This window comes from Sus scrofa, chromosome X, assembly GCF_000003025.6.
Source record: "Sus scrofa isolate TJ Tabasco breed Duroc chromosome X, Sscrofa11.1, whole genome shotgun sequence".
Classification (NCBI taxonomy): Eukaryota; Metazoa; Chordata; class Mammalia; order Artiodactyla; family Suidae; genus Sus; species Sus scrofa.
The window spans coordinates 6,900,226-6,922,424 of NC_010461.5; the positions used below are offsets into that span (position 1 = coordinate 6,900,226).

The 22,199-nt window shown below is 56.0% G+C and overlaps 1 protein-coding gene across 1 annotated transcript in view; it reads left to right on the forward strand.

Moving 5' to 3' along the window:
• The window catches only part of WWC3 (WWC family member 3), a 115,292-nt gene that overhangs the window by 84,578 nt on the left and 8,515 nt on the right, over positions 1 to 22,199 (forward strand). The window contains exons 9-20 of the mRNA XM_013985877.2: positions 127 to 369; positions 1,870 to 1,959; positions 3,079 to 3,650; positions 9,004 to 9,124; positions 9,854 to 9,928; positions 10,708 to 10,794; positions 11,881 to 12,073; positions 12,861 to 13,025; positions 13,709 to 13,860; positions 14,960 to 15,125; positions 19,176 to 19,340; positions 21,746 to 21,838. Coding sequence (XP_013841331.2) covers positions 127 to 369; positions 1,870 to 1,959; positions 3,079 to 3,650; positions 9,004 to 9,124; positions 9,854 to 9,928; positions 10,708 to 10,794; positions 11,881 to 12,073; positions 12,861 to 13,025; positions 13,709 to 13,860; positions 14,960 to 15,125; positions 19,176 to 19,340; positions 21,746 to 21,838 — 2,122 coding nt within the window. The remainder of the gene's footprint in view (positions 1 to 126; positions 370 to 1,869; positions 1,960 to 3,078; positions 3,651 to 9,003; positions 9,125 to 9,853; positions 9,929 to 10,707; positions 10,795 to 11,880; positions 12,074 to 12,860; positions 13,026 to 13,708; positions 13,861 to 14,959; positions 15,126 to 19,175; positions 19,341 to 21,745; positions 21,839 to 22,199) is intronic.

Consider the following 22,199-nt stretch of genomic DNA (forward strand, 5'->3'; position numbering starts at 1 on the left):
TTTACTCAGTGCAGTGATTCCAGGATTTGTCAGAGTGAGTTTCTAGAATCGGGGCGATGGCGTGCAGCGTGTGAAGACGCTGTTTTAACCCAGTCTTGTGGATGCTTTTGCCTCCCTGTCTCGCAGGGTGTCGAGTATCCAGCAGCAGCTGGCCCAGCTCGAAGGCGAGTCCTGGCCGGGCATGGCCGAGGCCGACAGGGACCGGCTGCAGCTTGTCAAAGAGAAGGAGGCCCTGCTTCAGGAGCTGCAGCTCATCATCCAGCAGAGAAGGCCGGCGGAGGACGTGGCGCGGCTGGAGGAGGAGCGGCGGCGCCTGGAGGAGGAGATCCAGCGAGCACGGGCCACGTCCGCGCAGGGCGCCACGGAGAGGTGGGCTGGCCGCCGGGGTTCTGGGGCGGTCCGGGCGTGCTGGGGACTGGCGTCCAGCTCGGGGCCAACTGGAAAAGCTGAGCCAGAGCTGAATTGCTGGATTGCACGTGGTTATTTAATCTCGGGCAGCTCTGGCCTGGCGGGTTTCCTCGCCAGGGGGAGGAGGCCAAGGGTGGAGGGAGCATGCACCTCCTTCCGCAGAGGTGCCAGCTCTGCCCAGGGCTCCCGAGGCTCCCAGGGCCTGTTCAGAAGTGGGAGAGGGGCGTTCCTGCTGTGGCACACCAGGATCGGTGGAGTCTGCAGCACCGGGACGCAGGTTCCATCCCCGGCCTGGCACAGTGAGTGGGTTAAGGATCCACTGCAGCCTAAGTTGCAACTGCAGCTGGGCTCTGATCCCTGGCCTGGGAACTCCATATGCCATGGGGTGGCTAAGAAAGGGGAAAAAGTGATAGAAGTGGGAGAGGGTCGAGAAGGGGACAGAGCGAGGGAAGATAGAACCTCTTCTTAGAGCCCACCTGCACCCTCCGCAGGGGCTGCATGCAGCGCGCCCCTGTGTTTCAGGACGCCCCCCAGACAGGTGGGCTCCGTGGCCTGGGTCTGGCTCCCAGGAATGGTGGAGCTCACAGTTGGCCTGGGGAGGAGGCATTGCACCCGTCACCCCACTCGGAGTAAAGCCTACTCAGAGCAAATGCGGACTTGCCTCCGCGGCTGACGAGGGACTATGCAGTGGACGTTTCCGTCTGTCCTCTGGTGCTTCTGCGTTGTTCCAGCTTGTCATTACCTGCCGTTCGCCCCTTGGTCTTCTCTTGTGCCTGTTCCGGGTGGGAGGGCCTCGGCGTTCCGGTTGATTCTCCCTTACGGGGGTGGATTCAGTCCCACCAATACCAGCTGCTTCTCAGGACCCCACACCCTTGATGGTTTCTGCCCCCACCGTCTAGAAATCCCAGGGCACACATCCAGGGACCCCCGCAGAGCAGGTGTTATGCTTGATGCCTGGTTCAGGACCTGGTCACCTAAGCTCGTTCCCTTGATGTCTCTTGTGGGACCCGCCCAGGAAGCTGCGACCTCGGGTACAGCGCCCTCAGCTGGGACTGAATTGGCCCAAGGTGCCCCCCCCCCACCACTTCTGGCCTTGGGTAAGGAGAGGGGTGTGCACAGCTGCTGATGAGCCCCTGTAAACACTCAGTCTTCCACCTCCAATGCCGGGTGCAGCCAAGTGCCCCGTAGGGTTCCCTGAGCAGTGACGGTGACATTCTGGGCCTGGCCCAGGCAAGCCTATTTCTCTCTGCTGCCTTTGTTTGAAGCCCGTTGGAAGATTGGAAGCCTGGGGTCCTGAGGCGGAAGCTCCCCCCGCTCCCACCCCGGGCACGGGCTGTGGGGTGTTAAAATTTAATCATTCAAACCTAAATCAGTTTGGGGGAGTTTATAGCTGAATTTCTTCTTAGGAAAATAGGCTTGTTATCTTTGAAATCGACCAACGGATTGGTTTCTTACCCGCAGGATTCTCCTTCAGGAAAAAAGAAACTGTCTCCTGATGCAGCTGGAAGAAGCTACCCGCCTAACGTCTTATCTCCAGTCCCAGTTAAAGAGGTGGGTAACTGGAAGGGAGAAGACCATGCTTGATTGGCACCACAGAAGGACGTGTCCGTGAACTGCCCCCTTCCCTTTAGCTTGCTTTTCTCTCCCCGAACTTAGAACCTGCAGGGGTTGTGAACACAGGACAGAAAAGTGGAGACATGATATCGTTACGAGTTGCTGCTGATTCATGATCCAAGGATGGTGGGGAGAGCCCAGTGTGACTTCAGAACAGCAAATCTGAAGTCAGACTGAGCCAAGGACTTGGTTACAGCTTCAGAAGTGTATATATCCATCCGCATCCATGCACCCATATGTTTTTATTTTGAGCATTTTTTTAAAAAGTATGAATATCTTTAAAGTCACATTTAGGAGTTCCCGTCGTGGCTCAGTGGTTAAGGAATCCGACTGGGAACCACAAGGTTGCGGGTTCGATCCCTGGCCTCACTCAGTGGCTTAAGGGTCCGGCAACGCCGTGAGCTGCGGTGTAGGTCGCAGACGCGGCTCGGATGCTGCGTTGCTGTGGCTGTGGTGTAGGCTGGCGGCTACAGCTCTGATTCGACTCCTAGCCTGGGAACCTCCGTAAGCCATGGGTGCGGCCCTGGAAAAGACAAAAAGACCAAAAAAAAAAAAAAAAAAGGTCAGATTTCAGATTTAGATGCTCTGGGGACTAGCTCCTGTTTTCAAGCCCTTCTGTGTTGTGCAGCGTAGTGTGAAGGGCTTTCTGTGTGTTGCTTTCTCAGTTACCCTCCACGGAGTGCCTTGAGGCAGGAAGGGCTGTTATCAGGGCGCCCAGTGGGAAAATGGAAGGCCCAGAAAGGGCGCAGCGCTTGCCCAGATGCATTCAGCGGGTCTCAGTTCGACCTAGAACTTGAACTCGGGCTTGAGGGCTTGCTGGTAGCCACGGCTCTCGACTGACCCTCAAAGAGACCGAGGAAGTGGTTACAAAGGTGCCTTCCAGCGCTCACGGGTGCTCGAAGGCACGCCTGGGCTCCTGGGCCACGAGGCGGGACTTGGTTCTGTATGGAACCGAACGCAGCGGAACCGAGGCCGGGCTTCGCAGCCTTGGCAGCTCGGCAGGCCCGGCCCCGGCCGCAGGCCGCCCTGCTCAGCTCGGGGGCGCTCTCGTTTCAGCCTGTCGGCCAGCACCCTGACGGTGTCCTCGGGGAGCAGCCGCGGCTCCCTGGCCTCCAGCCGGGGCTCCCTGGCCTCGAGCCGCGGCTCCTTGAGCTCCGTCAGCTTCACGGACATCTACGGGCTCCCGCAGTACGAGCGGCCCGACGCCGAGGGCGGCCAGCTGCTGCGCTTCGACCTCATCCCCTTCGACGCCCTGGGCCGAGACGCCCCCTTCGCCGAGGCCGCCGGGCCCTCGGGCTTCCAGAAGCAGCGGCGCTCCCTGGACACGCCCCAGTCCCTGGCGTCCCTGTCCTCGCGCTCCTCCCTGTCCTCCCTGTCCCCGCCCAGCTCCCCCTTGGACACGCCCTTCCTCCCGGCCTCGCGCGACTCGCCCTTGGCCCCGCTGGGGGACGGCGGCGTCGAGGGGCCCGGCCTGGGCGCCTTGGACCGGCTGCGGGCTCCGGCCTCGGCCCTGGGGGAGGAGGAGCTGCCGGGCCCGGCGTCCCTGCCGCCGCACGGGCTCCCCGGGGACGCGGAAGGACCTCGCGAGAGACAGCCCCAAGCGGCGGCTGCCGCTGCCGCGGGTGCAGGTACGGGGCCCCCGGGCCGGGGGAGGAGGCTGTGCCAGTGGGGAGACCGGGTGCGGGGAAGACCCGGGAGCTCCCGGGGTAGGACTGCGCCCGCTCTGCGGGCTTCTTCCTGGGCCCTCGAGCTGCCACCATAGATGCCACGGCTCCCCAAACTGGCAAAGGAGTCTCTCCCAGGTACCGGACCTGTTTTCGCAATGTGCTAACTGTTGAAAATGACGGTAAGAACCACGCATTCCTCCCCTGGGAGGCGGCTAACCGGGTACTTGGGCCTCGGTGAACTCCCTCTCCAGGGTGTGTACCAGATGGAGCTTTCTCTGTGTGGCCGCATCTCACCAGCTTGGGGACGGTGTCTGGTTGGGACTCTGCAGAAATCTCTGCTTCCTTTGTCCCTGTGGCTTCATCTCTTTGTCCTTCGACCTTGTGATTTTCAAGGATGTAACTCCATCAAAGGGGAAGACGAAAGTAACGCATTCAAAAGACATTTGGCATACCTTCAAAAGACATGCCAGCGAGTCCAGTCACGTCTGCTGAGTCAGTTTCTCTGCTGCTCTGGAAATCGAGAAACATGTAGCCGTGAGAATTGCATCCACCCAGTCGGTGGTAGTTCAGCCTCCGTTGGGTGGCAGGCTCTGGCTGCTTGTAGCCCCTGTGGAACACCAGACTGCTCTGCTGGAGAACAGTCTGGTTGATGGCTGGTGCACAAAGCGGGACCTGGGCTCCAGCCCTCCCCATCTTGACCCCGTGCGCTTTTGTGAGCCAGCCTCCAGCGACCTTGCCGTCCTTGATTTTTAGAGAAGATTGGGACCAAGGCCCCTCCTCCCTGGAGTTGAGCCCCTTTAACTTGTACTCTCACCACCAAACTGTTTGAACGTTCCACGTAGGCTGGCACTCGGGGATTTGTGTAGCATAGCGCTTTTGGCCCCTGGGACACACGTGGCAGTGTCTGGGGGCTGGTGGGGAGGTGCTCCTGGCATCTAGAGGGCAGAGACCAGGGACACTGCTCAACATCTTACAGTGCACAGCACGGTCCCCCCCCCCAAAAGGGTGATCCCACCAAAATGTCAGGAGCGCCGAGATAAGAAACCCTGGTTGGAGTTCCCATCGTGGCTCAGTGGTTAACGAATCCGACTGGGAACCATGAGGTTGCCGGTTCAATCCCTGGCCTTGCTCAGTGGGTTAAGGATCCGGCGTTGCCGTGAGCTGTGGTGTAGGTCGCAGACTCGGCACGGATCCCGCGTTGCTATGGCTCTGGCGTAGGCCGGCGGCTACAGCTCCGATTGGACCCCTAGCCTGGGAACCTCCGTAGGCCAAGGGTTTGGCCCTAAAAAGACAAAAAAAAAAAAAAAAAGAAAGAAAGAAACTCTGGTCACTGGCTATAAGTCGTTTAGCAGCAGCAAAGGATAGACACATAATGCGAATACAGAGCCAGGGTGGTGTCATGGAAATGGCTTCAAACCAGCAGCTTAGAGACTCAGATTCTGTTCCCTGCCCTTTTGACTCACTAGCTGTGTGACCTTGAGCTCATCTTTGGACCCGACTGAGTCTCAGCTTCGCTGGCCTTGAACGAGGTGGTCTTTATGGACTCTTCCATTTACCACATTCTGTTACCTGTCAGGTTTTTTTTTTTTTTAGTGTATAACCATGATGGAGATAATGCAAAAGAATAGTCCTTTGTAGCATTTATGTGTTTAGCCAGAGATCCCTTGTGTTCTGAGGCAGCCCTGGGCCTTTTGGCATCTCTCTTAGTTCGGTATCTCCCCCTCTGTTTGCAGACACACCTTTCTATCCCCAGATACATTGTTTCTGTAATTTGCATATACAGAGGAATTTCCTTCACTCCGATTTCTTTGTTATAATCCCACGTTCAGTGGTCCATGTTTGCTACTTTCATTCAAAAAGAAAATGGAGGAGTTCCCGTGGTGGCTCAGCAGGTTAAGAACCTGACTGGTATCCATCAGGATGCGGGTTTGATCCCTGGCCTCACGAAGTTAAGGATCCAGCGTTGCCGTGAGCTGCGGCATAAGTCGTGGGCCTGTCTCGGATCCCGTGTCGTGGTGGCTGTGGTGTAGACTGGCAGCTACAGCTCCAAATCGACCCCTAGCCTGGGTACTTCCGTATGCCTCAGGTGTGGCCCTGAAGAAAAAAAGAAAGAAAAAAGAAAATCCAAAATGAGGACTCAGTTGGGCATCTGTTGGTGCTTGGGTTTACTTTTCTCCCTGCCTCCTCTCCCCCGCCCGGTGCCAACCTTTCTTTTGAGATGGAGGAGTTATCGGTCTTATGCGGGAAATCCACATGAGGCCCAATGCCCCTTCTGGGCCAGGGGAAAGCTCGGGTGGGAAGGAAAAGAGCTGACTTGATTTCTGCTCCTGATTTCCTTTGCTTTCCCACGGTCTGGCCAACAGTAGGATGCTTAGACAGAGAGGTTGTGCAGCAGTCTGATACTGCCGCCTGGTGGTGCATTCGTATATGACACTCCGTAGAGGGGGCCCTTGCAAACAGGAGATGATTGATTCAGTGAGTGAGTCCTAGTGGGTGCTCCCAGGGGGCTCGGTTGGGTAACCAGCTTTAGGCATGGACTCAGGGTGACCCCTTGCCTTGATGCGTGTGGTAATTCCTGAGCCCAGAGTCATCGTAGCTTCAGAAAGTTGGCAAGGATCTTCGGACTCATTACATGAACCCCGCCCTCCCCGTATGATGCAGTTCCCTCCACCCTCCAGTCTGATGGCGATCAGCTTTGCAGGCTAAGTTTGACTCAAGCGAGGTTTAGCCAGATCAGATTTTAGTAATGTGCAATTCAGAATTGCCCAAACCTGTAAGGAGGGCTCTAGGAATGAGTTCTTTCACTGCCTTTTAAATCAGCTTAAGGGGACTGAAGGTGGGACAGGGGACAGAATCAGTCTAAGGGGACAGGGGAGTGGGGAAATAGAGTATAGGCATTAACAGTTTTTACATGTTTCCTGCAGGTTTATCTTCCCCAGATTTTACAAAGTCAGAGGTGTCGCGATTTTGAAATCCATTCCCGTTTTCATTTCCCGTTTTCATTTGCTAATATAAGTCCATAAATATCTTGACTTTGTTCTTGTGTTTATTGATGTTTTTATAGCATTCGTGCCCTGTTGAAAACTGTCGACTTCAATTCTACGGTTTTTTCACCTTGTGCCTCTTTTTCCCTTTTCTCTCTTCTCTCACGCGGCTGGCCAGAAACGTTCACTGTAAGTGACCTTGGGCTCCTGCTTCCCCTCGTTGGTCAGGCTGAGACACATCTCCATGCCGTGTATATAGGATGCTCGGGGCGAGGTCACGAAGGGCATGGCTCGCGGCTGTTCTGCAGTGTAGCGCAACGGTTACTTCTTGTTGTTGTTGTTACCGCTTCAACAATATTCATCCCGGCTACAGAAGTGGTGGGGAAAGCTTTTTTCTCAAAGCTTGCAGTATGTTTTGCCTCCTTGCCTTTTTTTTCCCCAGATTTCAGTGCTTTCACTGTGTGAGGCCAGCACCTGGCAGCTTTGCCCACAGTGTGGTCTTCACCATGCTTTCTTCCTTTTCTTCTAGCAGCGTCGCTGTCCTTCGGTCTCAGTGTCTGTCCGTCTGGGGTGAATGGTGGAACGGTCAGAGGCATTAAAGGCGTGTCTGGAAGACCGTGGGTTCCTTCTGTCCCTGGCCTCGCTCCCCACCATCCGCCTTGTGGCCTCGAAGCCCGAGAGCAGACTCTTGGGGCGTGTGGTGTGGGCTCTGCGCTGTGCCTTTTTCGCATCCAGGGAAACTGCTGACTGTAGCTCTTCCGTCGCCCCCTGTCCGGTTGCTCCGTGGATGTGCTAAAGCGGGAGTCCCTTCATTTCCTTGCTCTCTTCATCCAGCTTCACTGCAGTGAGAGAGGAATGTCCGAGTTGCAGCACTGGCTTGACCGGCAGTTGCCTGGATCGATGGGTGGTGTTGGTTCCTTAAAGGCCCGTCAGGCCGAGCCTCAGAGCCGGGGATGGACGTAGTGAGCAGTCGCGTTTGCTGGGGATCCGTGCAGCAACCCGAGGGGCCCCCCTGCGCTTCGGAGCTGGGGGCTCTCGCTCCTTCACGGGGCGGGGGTGACGAGACGAGCCGGGCGTGGGGGGGTCGTGATCTGGATCCGAGCGTCTCTGCCTCTGGCCACCCCGGAATGGAGCTGCTCTGTCCGTGCCTGAGGAGGGGCCGGTGGCCCCCAGGCTTGGCGCTGCAGGCCTTGGGAAGGTCAGCTGTTGTCCGCAGTTGACACCGCGAGACCCAAGGCCACGGCCCTGCCGGTTTTGTACCCTGCTCCACATGTTTGGGTTGAAATGTTATGTGGATGTGAGTTGGTTGGAAAGAGGCCTGCGCGTCGGAGGACTCGCGCTCCCCGCCCCTCAGCCGTGCGCAGACACCTGCAGTTTCAGGGTCTGCAGCTGAGGTGGCTGAAGAAAGTGGGAAGACAGGAGGGGTCTGGATGCTGAGCCTGGGCTTCGTGGTTCCAGTCTGAATTCTAACTGTGCTCGCCCCCCTTGAAAGCATTCGGGCTCCCGGGTCCGCTGTCACATGGGGCGAAGGCAGACGGCCCGCCTCTTGTCACTGCTTTTGTTAAGAGGAACTCGTTGCGGTGAAGGACGGAGTAGAAAGAGTCGATGAAACAGCACAAGGGAAAATGTCACTGGCTGGCTGTCTTTGGCTCTTGATTAAAATAGACACGAGACAAAAATAAGCTGCTCTGATACGGGCCTTTCCGATCCCAGGAAACAGTTCCAGAAGCAGAGCTGGGCCCAGGGCTGCAGCACAGGACCCTGCAGTTAGACGGGGTCAAGGAGATGCTGCAGTGGCCGAGGCTGGGTGCGCCTGTGTCCTCTGAAAGTCACTGCCTTTGTGTTAGCGTCTGTTTTGATGGTTTCGGAAACTCCTGTTTTCTGATTATAAAGTAACGTGGTCTGTGTTTATTGTACAAAATGTGGAGAATACCAAGCGGCACAAAGAAGGAAATGCCCCTCTCACCTCTCGGAGCGCGCCCTGCTGTCCCCATTCCAGGGATGTCCCTTTCCTGGGCTTCGGGTGTGACAGTTTCTCAAAGTGCCACGCCAGGGTCCTGTGTCCTGCGTGCTCATTAGGGAGGCGAAAAGAGATTTATGACCGTTTAAAGAGCTTTCGGAGAAGGAGCCAGAAGCCAGTCCGTCCTTTCAGTTGTTCACTCTAAGACAAGGCTTGGGCACAGCGGGTGTAGACACATCTGCGCACGCGGTGGCCTGTCTGAACGCTCAGCCCCCTTGTGCTCCGATGTACAGTGTTCATTTCTTGGCCTCATGGTCCCTGGCCTCCCCCACTGTCACCTCCTGAGCCCGGCCGTGTCCCTTCTTTGCAGCAGTGACTCTTCGAGAAGACAGCGCCAGGAGGCTGGAGCGGAGGGCGCGCCGTGTGTCCGCCTGCCTGTCTGACTACTCGCTGGCCAGCGACAGCGGGGTGTTCGAACCTCCCACCAAAAGGTTAGAAGCTGACCTTCTCCCCGCCCTCGCCTAACTTCCCACAGTGTCCCTGGTGAGCACACCCCAGACCCCTGCTGAGACCTGTCCGGAAACTGCGTGTCCCCAGGGGACACCTTTTGGGGCGGCGGGGCTGTCGCAGCCCGCACAGAACCCCTCTGCTCCCGGGTGGCCTTTGGAGGCTGGCCTGGCCCTGTGCTTCCAGGACCCCTGCTTTCCCGCTGGCCCTGGAGGGTGTCAGCCCAGTAGAGCTGGAAGAGGGGGACCAGTCGACAGCAGAGACCTGCTTTTCTAGAAAGGACATTCACTAGAAATGGATCCCCCCGCTTCTTTCCTTAGCTGGAGGAGTCGCTTTGCAAGGACAGAGCAGCCTTGGCGATTCTGGGCTTTATTTCGTTTGATACCTTTGATGTCTTTATTTCACCTTAGGTTTCAATACACTGTTTATTTATTGCAGAGCTTTTAAAAGTTCACTTTTGTCCTGAATATCACGTGAGGTTTTGAGACGTACTGAGTTCATTCCCCAGCACCAGCACTTTTCAGCCGGTGCCCTCCGAGATGACGTCATGGATCCAGGGGACCTGCCACGCCTTTGCAGTCGCTTAAAGTGTTGGCATCGCACCTTAATAAAACTCTTCTGGGCATGAAGTGCCCCCAAGTGACAGGGCTTCTGTCAAGCCCGCGGTCTTGAGTTCGGCTTGGATAACGGGGTGCCTTTCTGATTGTGTTCAGGAGTGAAGATGCTGAGGAGCCAGCACACGGGGACGCTGGCGGGAGCGAGGGCCCCCAGATCCACGTAGGCTTCCTGTGAGTCCGGGGGCTCCTTCCCCGCTGCTGCTGAAGGTGGTGGGTGGACTGAGGCCCGCCTGGCGACTCACCTCCGCACACAGGCGGCGGTAGGCATGGGGGTGGGGTGGCGGGACCCACGTGATCTGGCTGTTGCTCCCCAGCCTGAGGACCCTCCACCCCATCTCAGCGGCTTCAGGGAGCGGACAGGGTGGCGGAAGGAGAGAGGGCGAGAGCAGCTCCGCTGCTGTCCTCCAAGCCCGAGTCCCAGCTGGGGACCGTCACTCCACGGAGCCAGGGCTTCTGGGCCGAGACGTAGGGGGCAGGGTCCGGGCGTCAGGAAGTTACTGAGGGAGCCGCCTGAGCTCTCCCCCTCCCTCGCACCAAGTGCCAGGTGCTTCATGGGCCGGGTTTTGGGTTTCTAGTTACAGTTGCCGTAAAGGCAGCAGCCAGTGGTGTTCGGACCAGCAGCTTTCTCCTGCTGACTTGGTCATTCCAGCGGCGTGTTCTCAGTGTGGGCTCGGAGGGCACTGGGGCTGCGTGGTTCTGGGCGGGGATGGGAGGAGCAGCACCCTGTGCGCCCCAGGGTGTTGAGCAGCAGCCCTGGTCTCCCCCCACTGGAGCCAGTAGCAACCCCTCCCCAGCAGGGCATAAGAGATGTCCCCCGACTTTGCACGTGTCCCCTGGGGCGGGAGTGGGACAGAATCACCCTCCGTCGAGGCCCACCGCCATAGCTCCAGCAGAGGGATTTCTCCACTGTGGGGAATTTGCAGTCCGTGAACTTGCGTTTTATTTTCTAGGCATGACAGTGCCAACGAGTGTCTCCTTGTGAACGTGCTGCAGCTGAAGCACTTGGCCGGGCTGCTCGTGAGGGAAGACTGCAAAATGTAAGCTCCTTCATGGGCCGGGCCTGCACACTGGCCTTCGGAGGCCAGGGCCACGTCCCGCCGGAGCTGGCTGACGTGTTCTGCGTGGCACTTTGGGGAGGGAAAAAGACTGTTTGGAACCTGGATTTAAACCACCAGAGAATGTCTGTCTGAAATATATGGATTGTAACCTCAAAGAAGAGTTTATTACCTGAGGCAGGGGGACCTCGTGGAGCCAGGCTAGTCATGTGCGGCGGCCGTGCTGAGAAAGTGCCACGTGCCCATCGGTGGCAGCATCTGGGCTTAAAAATGTCCATCCTGGTCACCAGGCTGCGGGGTGACACAGCCACACTAGGGTCTCGGGATCCAGTGAGGTGCCTGCAGAAGCCCCAGGCTGGGATCCAGGGTCCTTGTCGAGCAGGGAGCAGGAAATGCGTGTTGTTCCCAGCTGGGAGGCGCTGCCTCTGTGGGTGCCGCAGCCCAAGATGGGTGCCCGACAGAGGGTCCCACTTACCTGGCGGGTCAGCACTCCTGTGACGGGGGTGCCAGGCCGGCAGCGCCCTCCCCTTCTGACTTTATAAATGGCCTCTCAAGGCCGTAGAAGCGGCCCGGTTTTTAGTGGCCGAGGCTTGGCCCTGCGATCCCGCTCACCCTGCTGATGCATTCGCCGCATTCGCCCATGCTGAGCTGCTCCTGGGTGCCGGCTTCCTTGCCGGGGGTGGGGGGGGAGGCCAGGGAAGCCAGCCCGGCGGTGCCCGGCGGTGCCCGGTGGGGCGCGCAGAGCTTGGAGAGGGAGCCGAGCGGCTGTTCCCCATGAAGACCGTGAAAGCAGAGCCCCTGCTGGAGTCCGTCTCGAGTCCTTCCCCGTGCTTGAAAGTCCTCTCACTGTGAGAGCGTCTTTCCCGCTCCTCTCCGGGGCACGGCAGTTCTGGGGGTTTGCTCTTAACTGAGAAAAGGGCCTTTTTGAGAGACCTGACGGTTCTGCCCCGGCCACGGGCACGGCTCGGGGGCAGTGTGTCTGGGTGCGGGTGTGGGCCTGCGGGGTCCGCGCAGATGTGGCAGTGAGCGCCGCCTCCGTCTGCCCTTCCCTCCCTCTCTCGGTTCCAGACACATCCGCGTCTATTTGCCACCGCTGGACTCGGGCACGCCCAACACTTACTGCTCCAAGGCTCTGGAACTCCAAGCCCCCCTGGTATTTAACGAAGTTTTCAGAATCCCCGTGCACTCGAGCATGCTGACGTTGAAGTCCCTTCAGTTGTACGTGTGTTCCGTGAACCCGCAGCTGCAGGAGGAACTCTTGGTACGGTGCCCTCCCCGCCCCTTCCCGTGGCCTGCGGTGGGGCCCTTAACATTTGCCCTGATGCCCGTCAAGTGCTCTCTGTAGCTGGGACTGCGGAAGGGGTCGATAACACCCCTGCTCTTGTCAGGGGTCCTGTGCTCGAAACAGAATACCTCCGCGAGCACCTGCAGAACCCCCGTGCGGCAGCTTCTCAACATCCCTATTTTCAGTCACGAGAACTCGTGAGCAGGGTTGATACATTTTGGCAAATAGAAATACAGGATGGGCAGTTAAATTCGAATTTCGCATCACGTGTGGATGCATCCTCAAAATTTTAAGAAATGCACCCAGACGCCTTCTCTGGGATCTGGTAGCCCTCGAGCCGGCCAGCTCAGAGGTCCATCTCCCTCAGTGAGCGACTGCGGGGCCAGGACTTGGAAGCCAGGGTGCTTTCTCTCCAAGGCTGGAATTTTCCCCCCGGGCCCACCCCTCAGTGGCAGAATGCCATCTAGTCCCCTGTGAACCTCAGACATGAAGAATGAGCACCTCTTGAAGTGGCAGAGCCTGAGCTTGGCCCAGCGTGCCCGATTGTCCGCTCTCGGCCCCTGGTCCCCCTCTAGCACTTTCTAACTGGGCTGAGCAAGCAAGCAAGCGAGGGGCTGCCCCCGTTGGGATCCTTGGTGATGACTTTCATCAGTGACATGTTGTGTGGTCTTTCTGATTAAGATTAAAGGGTGTCCTTGATGCCCATTGCTTGTTAAGGTGAAATCCCTCCGGGTCTGTCCTGCTTTTCTTCAACACCTTGCAGGGCATCGCTCAGATTAACTTGGCCGACTATGACGGTTCAGGCGATATGCAGCTGCGCTGGTACCCGATCCAGGTGTTCACCGGCCCAGAGCCGCCCCGGCGGGAGGATGAGCGACCAGGGGACGGTGCAGCCCGGGACTCTGCACCCGCCACCTCTGGGAAGACGGTAGGTGGCCCGGCCTTGAGACTGGCTTCTGGGGACAGCGATGCTATGAACCATCTGTGTGGACTTAGCCTTAGAGCGGGATGGCGGGATGGAGAAGCAGGAGTTCAAAGAAGTCACAGAAATGGATCATAATGATGTACACGGCTGTTCATGGTACTGTTTCTTAATGCAGAGGGTTCATGAGCAGTTGCTTTTTTTTTTTTGTCTTTTTTTGTCTTTTTGCCATTTCTTGGGCTGCTCCCCACGACATATGGAGGTTCCCAGGCCAGGGGTCTAATCAGCGCTATAGCTGCAGGCCTACACCACAGCCCCAGCAACGCGGGGTCCCAGCCACATCTGCGATCTACACCACAGGTCATGGCAACGCCGGATCCATAACCCACTGAGTGAGGCCGGGGATTGAACCCTCAACCTCATGGTTCCTAGTCGGATTCGTTAACCACTGAGCCACGACAAGAGTTCTCTTTTTTTTTTTTTTTTTTTTTTTTCATGAGCAGTTGCTTTAAAATCCGAGTCCTCAGAGCTCCACGAAAGGCCACGTGACTGTCTTGCTGTGCGCAGTGGGGCGAGCTGCTTCCCGCTGGAGAGCAGCAGGGCCGGCCTCAGCCCAGCCGCAGGGATGCTCGGCGTTTGGCCGCCCTCGGCCGAGGCTGCTCCTGAGCGGTGCCCCTGTCATCCCGCAGGACGCTGTGACCGTGCTGCTGGCTCGAACCACAGCCCAGCTGCAGGCGGTGGAGAGAGAGCTGGCCGAGGAGCGGGTGAAGCTGGAGTACACGGAGGAGGAGGTCCTGGAGATGGAGCGGAAGGAGGAGCAGGCGGAGGCCGTGTCCGAGAGGTGGGCGCCCCGCGGCGGGCCGGGAGGGGAGGCGGCGGCCGCAGTGGTAGCCTCTGTAGGACGCACTGGGCCACCCTTCGGCACCTTGGTCCAGAAGTCGGGAATCTCACGGGGGAGTGTAGGCTGACCTGGACGAGGGGTGCTCTGACCCCAGCTCTAGAGGCCGCTTTTCACACTCTCTTCCCAAATTTCTCCTAAAGAGGACCGTTGAGTGACTCTGCTCTGCCCAGAACAAATGCAACAAGACCCTTTAAGTTTTATTTGTTTTTTAACTGCCTTGCTGGGATAGACTCTCCCGGCCGTGCAGCTCACCCCTTGAAGCGCACAGTTGGGTGGTTTTTAGCACAGAATTGTTCCCCCTTCCCCACGGTCAGTTTTGGGCGGTTTTCATCCCACCTTGAAGAAAGCCCGTAGCCATGAGCAGCCAGGTCAGGCCTCCTTGCCCAGGCCCTGGCGAGCGCGCTCCTCCGTGCCATCTCCATGGGTTTGCCTGCTCTGGGCATTGCCTCTCACCGGAATCAGGAGGTGCTCCTTTACGTGTCACCCGGAGCCGGCTGTGGGCGAACCCTGGACCCGGTGCAGGTGTGTCTGCAGTAGAGGAAGAGCTCGGATGAGCCGGCACCTCGAGTGAGGGGCTTTCTGTCGGATCCTTTCCAGAGGCACTTTTGTATTCCTTTGCTTCCAGGTCTCTCCATAAAGCGCGTCGTGTGTCCAAAGCTTGCCACCTCTTCCTCATCGCTTCCTCTGGATTTCCTTTTGAGAGGAATCTGTTTTCGGGAGGGAGAGTGCATGGCAGAGGGGAGGCTGTGCATTCAGGGATGGGCGGGAAGCTGCGAGGGCTCCAGGAGGGGCTCCCGGGGTCCTGGCACCTTCGGCGGCTGCAGTGGGTGATGCAGACAGACAGACCCGCTTTACGAAAGGCCTTGTAGCACTGTCTTCCCCAGAAAACACAGGTGCCCTTCTCCTTATGAGAAAAGCCAGTGTCTTCAGGCACTGGGAGCAAGGATTGGGCGTCTCTACTTCCGTGCTCTGAGCGCAGCCCGGAGCTCCATCCCACAGTGGCGAATGTTATGGGGGTTTTTGCTGTGTCCACCTTCAGGAGCTGGCAGGCTGACTCAGTGGACAGTGGCTGTAGCAGCTGTGCCCAGACCAGCCCGCCGCACCCAGAGCCCTGCTGCGTTGGCGTCGACTCCATCCACGGCCACATGTTTGCTGGCCAGGCAGATCCTTACAGCCCTGGGAAACTTCAGCCGCCACCGCGTAAGGTATGTAGGAAAGGTCGTGGGCTTTGACAGAGGCCCTGGCGGCCTGCCCGCTGGCACCAGGCCCTGCCCTGCAGGGAGAGGGGGTGTGCTGCCTGAGGGGACTGGTGGAGCAGCTGATGGACTAAGGGAGCTGACGCTGGTAGGCGTGGTGTAGGTGCAGGGTGATGGGCCTCCCTGCGGACATGCTTGATGTCCACACAGGGGCTTGGGTCGCTGCCATGGCTTGGGTTTGGTCCCTGGCCTGGGAACTTCCACATGCCACGGGTGTGGCCAAAAAAAAAAAAAAAAGAAAAGAAAAGAAAAAGAATTGAAAGCAGGTCTCTAAGAGAGAATTACACATCCGTGTTCATAGCATTATTAATCACCGCAGCCAAGACGTGAAAGTGGCCCCTGAGAGATGAACAGCTAAGGAAGAGGTGGTGTGTATATTATATAGAGTGGGGTAGTAGCCTTAAAAAAGAGGGAGGTCATGTCACGTGCTACAAAGCAGATGAGCTGCAAGACCTTGTGCCAAGTGAAATACGCCAGTCACTTAAGGATGAACACGTGATTCCACTTACGTGCGATTCCTAGAGCAATTTACAGTTGCCGAGTTCCTGTCGTGGCGCAGCAGAAACAAATGCGACTGGGAACCATGAGGTTGCAGGTTCGATCCCTGGCCTTGCTCCATGGAGATGAGGATCCGGTGTTGCCATGAGCTGTGGTGTAGGTCACAGACACGGCTCGGATCTGGCATTGCTGTGGCTGTGGGGTAGGCCGGCAGCTACAGCTCTGATTTGACCCCTAGCCTGGGAACCTCCATATGCCGCAGGTGCAGCCCTAAAAAGCTAAAGCAAAAAAAAATTGTGGTTGCATCAAAAAGAAGAAAATATCAAGAAATAAATCTAATCAAGAAGGTAAAAGAGCTATATTCAGAAAACTAGAAGTCATTGATGAAAGAAATTGAAGCCAACACAAACAGTTGGAAAGATAGGCCGTGCTCATGGGTTGGAAGAATTCACGTTGTTAAAAATGACCTTACTACCCAAGCCAGTCCACCCACTGAGCACCATCCCTATCAGATACCAAAGGCATTTTTATAGAACTGGAGCAAATAATTCTGAAATCTGTATGGAAAGACAAAAGACCCTGAATGGCCCCAACAACCTTGAGAAGGAAGAACAAAGCTGGAGGTGTCATGCTTCCTGATTTCAAACTACACCACAAAGCCACAGCAAGCAAAACAGCATGGCACTGGCACACACAGAGGCACATAGATCAATGGAACAGAATAAGGAGCCCAGATTTATAGGGTCAACTACTCTATGACAAAGGAGGCAAGAAAATAAAATGGGGCAAAGACAGCTTCTTTGATAAATGGTGTTGGGAAAACTGGACAGCTATATACGAAAGAGTCAAACTGGGCTGCTTTCTCGTTCCATCCTAAAATGGATCAAAGACTTAAGTGTAATACCTGAAACTATAAAACTTCTAGAAGGAAACATAGGCCATGTGCTCTTTGAAATCAGTCTCAGCAATATATTTCAAGATCTCTCTCCTTAGGCAAGGGAAATGAAAATCAGTGAGACTTTATCAGCCCAAAAAGCTTTTGCACAGTGAAGGAAACGATCAGCACAACAGAAAGGCAGCCTACTGAGTATGAGAAGTTATGGGAGCTCCCGTCGTGGCTCAGTGGATTGAGAACCTGACCTAGTCACTGTGAGTATGCAGGGTCCATCCCTGGCCTCGCTCAGTGGATTTGGGATCCGGTGTTGCCACAAGCTGCAGTAGAGGTCACAGATGTGGCTTCGATCTGGTGTTGCCATGGCTGTGGCGCAGCCCCGCAGGTGTAGCTCCATGCAGCTATAAAAAGAAAAAAAGATTAGGAAGTAAGTAAATGAAGGGGATAAGATATTTGCAGATCTTATATCCGATAAGGGCTTACTGTCCAAAATATACAAAGATCTCAGATAACTCAACATGAGAAAAACAACCAACCAACCTGTTTAAAAAACTGGGCAGAGGACTTGAATAAGCATTTTTCCAAAGAAGATATTTGTATGACCAACACACACATGACAGGTTGGCCAGCATCGCTAATCATTAGGGAAATGCAAATCAGAACTACAAAGAGGCATCACCTCATCCCTGTCAGAATAGCTGTTATCAAAAAGACTACAGGGAGTTCCCATCGTGGCTCAGCGGAAAGAAACCCGACTAGTATCCGTGAGGATGTGGCTTCTATCCCTGGCCTCGCTCAGTGGGTTAAGGATCCCGCGCTGCTGTGGCTGTGGTGTAGGCCAGCAGCTGCAGCTCTGATTCAGCCCCTAGCCTAGGAACCTCCATATACTGCAGGTGTGGACCTAAAAGACAAAAAAAAAAAAAAAAATGACCACAAATAACAAGGGAACTCTTGTGCCCTGTCGGTGGGGAGGTAAATTGTTGTCACTATGGAAAACAGTATAGAGGTTTTTCAAAAATTAAAAACAGAACTACCATATGATCTAGCGATTTTACTTCTAGATATTTTTCTGAAGAAAGCAAAAATGCTGATTAAAAAAGATATATGGGCCCCTATGTTTATTGCAGGATTATTTACAGTAACCAAGACATGGAAACAACCTAAGGGTCTGTCAATAGATGGAAGGGTAAAGAAGGTGTGTGTGCACGTGCACACGCCCGCGCAATGAAATGCGAGCCTTAAAGAAGAAGGAAATCTTGCCATTTGCAACAGCACAGGTGGACCTGGAGAATGTTGTGCCAAATGAAATAAGTCAGACAGAGAAAGACAAATACTACATGATTTAGAATCTAAAAAGCAAAACAAATGACAGGCGTTCCCGTTGTGGCTCAGAGGTAATGAACCTGCCTAATATCCATGAGGACGTGGGTTTGATCGCTGGCCTTGCTCAGTGGGTGATGGACCCAGTGTTGCTGTGGCTGTGGTGCAGGCCGGCAGCTGCAGCTCCGATGCAACCCCTAGCCTGGGAACCTCCATGTGCCGCAGGTGTGGCCCTAAAAAAAGAAAGGAAAAAAGCGAAACAAATGAACAACCGTAGCAAAATAGAAACAGACTCGTAGATACAGAGAACAAACTCGTGCTTGCCCGGGGGATGGGAGTGGTGTGGGGATGCGGGAAATAACTGAGAGAGATTAAGAGGTGTAAGCTTCCAGGTATAAAATCGGTCCCTTACCCAGGAGGTAAGCTTGGCATAGGGCGTGTAGTCAGTAACACTGGATGAGCTTTGTGTGGTGACAGATGGTAAGTACACTTATCATGGTGAACATTTTGAAATGTATACAAGTCGCGAATCACTCTGTGGACCACCTGAAGCCACTATGATCCCGGGAGTCAGTTCACCTGGAATAACAGCGAGCGAATGAATAGAATCAGACAGTATTTCGTCTCTCGTGACTGGCTTCTTTCACTCAGCCTCGTGTTTTCGAGGTCCGTCCTTGGAGTGGAATCTGCTAGGACTCCACTCCTGGGGCTGCTTCCACCTGTTGGCTGTTTTAGAGGTGGCCGCTGGCAACATTCGTGTGCAAGGATTTGTCTGAACCCTTGTTTTCAGAGCTCTTGGGTACACACCGAGGAGTGGAATTGCAGGGTCTGACTTCAGCTTTACCAGGATGTGCCTGGTCGCTGTGTTGAGAAGCGTCTGAAGGGAGGAGGGCGGCATGGAACCCGGGGGGTGGCCGAGAAGCCCCCTGCACTGATCAGGCACAAGGTGACGGGGACACAGATGGAGGGTTGGTGACAAGAGGTCAGGACACGCTTCGCCTTGAACACAGAGCCAACAGCATTCGATTTGGGACCAGATAATAGGGCGTTTGAAAGAGAGCCGGGTCCAGAATGACTCAAAAAATTGTCTCGCGAGAACACACGGCAAATTGAGATCTTTGTCCGAAGAGGAGGGCTTTGCGGGACCCTCCGATCTTGCGCCTGGGGCATGTCATGCGTGAAATGCCAGCCGGTTAGACCTCCAAGGGGAGAAGGGAGAACAGCCCACATGCAGTTTCCCGCTTGTGTTCTCGCAAAACATCGTGGTGAATAAGTGAATTGCTCTCCAGGTTGACAAGGAAACCAACACGGAAGACCTCTTCCCCGAAGAAGTAGCCAGTCTTCCGAAGGAGCGGCCCGGCCGCAGGGCCCGCGGCTCGCCCTTCGTTCGGAGCAGCACCATCGTCCGTTCGCAGACTTTCTCGCCTGGAGCCCGAAGCCAGTACGTTTGCAGAGTAAGTCGGAATTCCCTTGCCATTGGACTGGAAGTTTCCTTGATCTCCCCTTGGTTTGTTTCATGTTTTACTTAGTCGTGCTCAGAGACGCATGTGTTCCCACAAATGATACCGGGAAATGACCCCAAGCAGAGTGGCTGTGGAGCTGCTGTTGGTCTCATCTCCCTGGCTTGCCCTGGGCGCATCTAACCCTGGATTTCTCCAGGATTCCAGTCTGTTTCCCCCCAGGTTTCCAGGGCCATGTGTGCAGTGAGTCGTGCTCAGGAAGTAGGGTGGATCGTTTCTCTGTCGGTCTGAGGGCTAACACATCGAAAGAGGGAGCCTCCCGAATTGGGTTGAGATCAGGAAGTCGGGTCACCGAGTGGTTAGAAGTCCTGCGGTAGAATGGTACCGGGGTCCCCGGGGGATGGCAGCCTTGAGGACTCCCACCACACGGGTGGTGGCGGCGGACGCTGGCTGGTTCTCCGCCTCGGCTGCCCCTGGGCCAGCAGCCGAGGGCGGGGAAGCTCCCGGCAATTCTGCAGGCACACTGGCTGAGAACTCTGGAGTCAACGGAGGGGGAGACCCCGCCTGCTCCGGTCCTCAGAGACAGGACAGCAGACTGTGGCTGTGTGACAGTGACCGCACAGACTGGGAGAGAGCCGGCATCGTTGAAATAAGCGGTCCCGATGCTGTGGCCTGGAGGGGCCGCTTGGGCTGAGGAGAGACCCTTCCCACTCCTTGGAGCAGGGCCTGGGGAGAAAGGGCTGCCATGGAGCTGTCTGCTAGGGCGGAGTCGGATCCTATGAGTGAAGCAGACCCTAGACCTGTGCAGGAGACACAGGGGTGCGGTCCAGGGGTCCCCAGCCCACCCTTGGGCTCAGAAATTGACTAGCACTCAGGTAACCCTGAAGAGCCACGCTGCTCCCGTTGCTGGTGCACCAGACTGCAATGCTGGAGTGTAGACTGCGGTGGAGGGGTGTAGACCACCGCACACAGGGAAAAGCCACGTGTGGTGGCATTCCTGAGATCCCAGGCGCCCGCTGCCAGCCCTCCTCCCCCAGGGGCTTGTGTGGCCGCTCTGCTGTCCCCGAGCAGTGACAGCACACACGGAGTATTGCCAACCCAGGATGCTCGCCTGAGCCACCGTGCAGAGGTCTTGTAGGGCTTGGTCACGAAGCACAGCTGCTTGCCTCTGTGGCTGACCTCGGTCTCCAACGCCTCCAGAGGCCAAGCCGGTGGCCCAGCCTCTGTCCCTCTGCCCCTGTCCCCCTGCCCCTGGGAAATCACAAGGTCAGCAGAGACTGTGTGACCAGGGTGAACTCCCCAGGTCAACAGGCACTTAGGGCATTGTAGGGACTTACAGGTCACTGCCCAGGGGCTGAGCAAGGAGCTGGGGCGGCCATGTGTGCAAGGCCTGTGGCGCTTGTCCCCGCACAGCGAGGTGTCCAGGTTGTGCGACCCGGGGCAGCCCAGGGTCAGGCCTGGGCCCTCACCCTCCATCAGGCTGCAGCCCTCTGGGGCCCCATGCTTAGTGGAGCAGCCGGAGGTGCCAGATTGAAGGCCTTCACAACCTTCCTGATCCTAGACCCTTGCCAAACCCCTGGGAGGGGCCTCAAGCCTTCTTGAGAAGGATGGGGTGAAGGAGGAGGAAGCCCTGCCCCAGAGACAGGCCTCCGGCTCCCGCGCTCTGTTCTGTGCCCCGTGCAAAAGCACGCACTGACCACTGATGCTTTCAGAGGCTCTCTGTCTTCATGTGTGTTTGTGATGAGCCCGAGGGTGTAAACGGGGTGCTGCGGCATTTCCTGAGACGCGGGCTTCGCCGGCATGGGCAGTGAGGCCACGAAGGCAAGCACTTTGCTTTCACACGGATGCATGATGCTGGAGGGAGGATCCGCCACCAAGTGAAATACAGAATGTCTTGGCTCCGGTGAAGCTGGCATTATTTAATTTTCTTTTTAAAAGCGTTTCCCTCCACCGGCAGAGTGGGCGTCAGGGGTGTGGGCTTGTCCTGCAACCTGGAACCCGTTTCCCCCCAGCTCTTGCCAAAGCTAGAAATGCGGCCAGTGAGCTGGGTTGCCAGTGCAGGCTTTCATGCCCATCACACCACATCACGTGGCAGTCGGCACTGATGGGACGGGAATTGTGTTGACTCGATTGGCCTGGAAACCTCGGCTGCTTGGGTCAAGGGACGTGAGGGAGGGCTGGGGGCGGAGAGGTGGTCTGCTCATGTGGTCTGTCTTCGTTCTACTTGAAACTCTTGTGTAGGTTTTATCTGAAACCCATAGTTTTTGTAAAGGCTCTAAAAGTCCTAAGTGAGTTTGAGTTCCTGCGAGGAGAAACACAGTAATTTGGTTCAGAGGACACAGAGGAGGAATGTCGAATTCTTGATAAAGTACTTCTGAACCTCTGTCTTTTTGGTGCAGCTTTATCGTAGTGACAGCGACAGCTCAACGCTGCCCCGGAAGTCCCCCTTTGTCCGAAACACTTTGGAAAGACGAACCCTTCGCTATAAGCAGGTATGTGCCTGGTAGACTGAGGTGCAGTCTACGTGTGCCCTGGGAGTTATTTCTAAAAACCTGAGAAGGTACTATTTTAGGTAATATTAATTAAAGAGTAATATAGTTATTTCCTTGTTTAATTTTTAAAAGTGTGTGTAATGTCAGCATGTTACCAATCTCTCTCAATTCCCTAAGATAATGTCATAATCTAAGATAATACTGGGAGTTCCTGCTATGGCTCAGTGGGTTAAGAATCTGACCAGTATCCATGAGGAGGCGGGTTCGATCCCTGGCCTTGCTCAGTGAGTTAAGGATCTGGCATGGCTGCAAGCTGCGGCGTAGGTCACAGATGTGGCTCGCATCTGCATTGCTGTGGCAT